The 2,830-nt window shown below is 18.4% G+C and overlaps 1 protein-coding gene across 1 annotated transcript; it reads left to right on the top strand.

The window, feature by feature from the left end:
• Positions 1-196: 196 nt before the first annotated feature.
• PRSY57_1414600 (RNA-binding protein Nova-1, putative) lies at positions 197-1,210 on the top strand (the record flags this gene model as incomplete). Its single annotated transcript, XM_012909763.2, has 1 exon — positions 197-1,210. The coding sequence occupies one exon, from the start codon at positions 197-199 to the stop codon at positions 1,208-1,210; it is 1,014 nt and encodes a 337-aa protein (XP_012765217.2).
• Positions 1,211-2,830: the final 1,620 nt, after the last annotated feature.

The raw sequence follows: 2,830 nt of genomic DNA on the forward strand, positions 1-2,830 counted from the left end.
GGTTAATGTGTATTTAATATATATATATATATATATATATATATATATATATGTTTATTTTTTTTAATTACCATTTGTGTTCATAATTTTTTTAAGCGAAATATATACTGCTTTTTTATTTGTTGGAAAAAAAAGACGAAGAAAACTCATTTATCATTTTATCTTTTTATTTGTTTGCTAGAATTTATTTGTAGAAATGGTTGAAATTAATAAAGGAGACCATCGAAATGTGTTAAATGGAAATCAGTTGTGTTTTGTAAAATTGCTTATAAATAATTTGGTTGCCGGATCAGTAATAGGAAAGCATGGTTCCATAATTACAAGTATAGAAAACAAAACAGGATGCAGTTTAAAATTATCACCGAATAATTCTTATTTTCCAAATACACAAGAGAGGGTTTTAGTATTATGTGGTAAGATAGATCAGATTAAGGATGCTCTTTTAATAATATTGGATAAGATAAAAGAAGTTACTAATCAACATTCTCATGAAAAACAAAATATGATGAATGGAGCAGCTAAATATACATGTAGAATTGTAGTACCCAAATCTGCAGTGAGTGCTATTATTGGAAAAGGTGGACAACAAATAAAACAATTACAAGACTCTACAGGATCAAAAATACAAATATCGAGTAGAGAAGACGGATTAAATGAAAGAATTATAACCATAATAGGTTCTTTTGAATCCATAAGAGACACTGCATTAAAGGTTACAAATTCTATACAAAAGGATCCAAATTTAAAAGACTTATTAAATGTTATATATAATAATGATTCAAATAATTATAATTCAAGAAACAACAATCATAATTTTATTAATCAATTACCATTAAATGGTTATGTTTTACCACAACGATATAATGTTTTTCAACATGAACCATATGTTGATATAAATATGATCAATTCCTTAATGAGACATAGTAGAGATTTATTTAATCTACCTTGTGAAATTTCTATACAAATACCAGATGAGTTCATTGGGGCAGTTATTGGCAAAAACGGATCTAGACTTACCAATATTATGAACAGTACAGGTGCACAAATTAGAATAAGTCGAAAAGGAGAACTAGTACCTGGTACTACTAATCGAAAGGTTCGAATAATAGGATCTGTTGCAGCTGTACATGCAGCACATGTTTTATTATTACAAAGATTGGAATCTGCTTATATGCAATTAAGAACTATGCAAATTAAATGTGATGCATAAAAAATAAAATAAAGAAGGAAAATAAAAAGATAAGGGGAAATAATAAGCATATATATATATATATATATATATATATATATGTATGTATTTGTCATTATATATTTATATTATTTTATTATTATTATTTTTTTCCCCACCTTCACATATTTGATAACAATTAATTATACTTTCTTTTTTTTTTTTTTTTTATTAAAAGCTGTTTAATTTTATATACATAAAATAAGTGTATGATTCTTAATATATATACAAATTTTGTTTATTAATTATATAAACAAAAAATCAATATATATATATATATATATATATTTATGTTTCATATAACACATATAATATCTTTTTTATAATTTGAAAAATAGTTATTTTCAACGGAATAAACATTTTATTATACATAAAAAATAAAAAAATAAAATATGAATATTTTAATTCATTATTCAAAATTTATTTAACCTGCTCGGTAAAATAATAATACTGTAAAATGTTATATTATATATATATATATATATATATATGATTCCTTTTCTTTTCCTTTTTTCTTTTCCTTTTTTCTTTTCCTTATATGTATTTTGAAAAAAAGGAAATGTTTTTATTCTTTATTAAAATAAAACATGTTATATAAGAATATATTATCATTAAAAATTTTTTATTTATGTTTACAATAACAAAAAAAAAAAGAAAAAAAAAAAAATAATAATTAAATGGTAAAATTAAAAAATAATTATAGTTGGAATATGTTATTATTCATTTTTAAGGTTAAACATAATATTAAAATATTACTTATAGTTTTTTTTTTTTTTTTTTTTTTTTTTTTTTTTTTTTTTTTTTTTTTTTTTAATACCCAATTTATTTTTCCATAAGTTTTTATTTTTAAAAGGAAAAAAAAAAAAAAAAAAATATATATATTGTTGTATTTTTATAAATACATAATAAAATATAAAATATCCCTTATTCTTTTTTTAAAATGTTATATATATATAATATTATATATATTATACATTTTATTATTTTGATTTAATTTTACAATAACCCTATTATTATTATTATTATTATATAATATATATATATAAGTGTATTAAATACTCATTACCTTCTTAACAAATTGTATGTTATACTTTTTTTTCTTATGTACTATTTTTAATATATTATAAAAGTATATATAGGTTTTTCTATGTTCTTATTATATTATCCCCTATATATGTTTATTATAATATAATGATAAATTATATGGTAATAATAATACTTTACTATATGTATATTTAATATAAAGTCCTTAAGAGAATATAAAAAATAAATACCATATTAGGGTACTGATTTTACTAATGTAATAAAAATATAATACATAATATATATATATAAATACATATTTATTTATTACTATTTATTTTTTTTTATTTATTAACATATTATATATATGAAAAAACCAATCATTTATAATAATAAAAAAATGTATATATATTTTATATATATTATTATATTATATATAACCTAAGAAAAAAATTCATGCATAAATTGCACATTTATATAATATATAATATATTTATTTATAAAAAAAGCCCTTTTTTTTTTTCCTTTTTTTTTTTTTCTTTTTTTTTTTTTTTTTTTTTTTTTTTTTTTTTTTTTTTT

Source organism: Plasmodium reichenowi, chromosome 14 (genome assembly GCF_001601855.1).
Source record: "Plasmodium reichenowi strain SY57 chromosome 14, whole genome shotgun sequence".
NCBI classification, from domain to species: domain Eukaryota; phylum Apicomplexa; class Aconoidasida; order Haemosporida; family Plasmodiidae; genus Plasmodium; species Plasmodium reichenowi.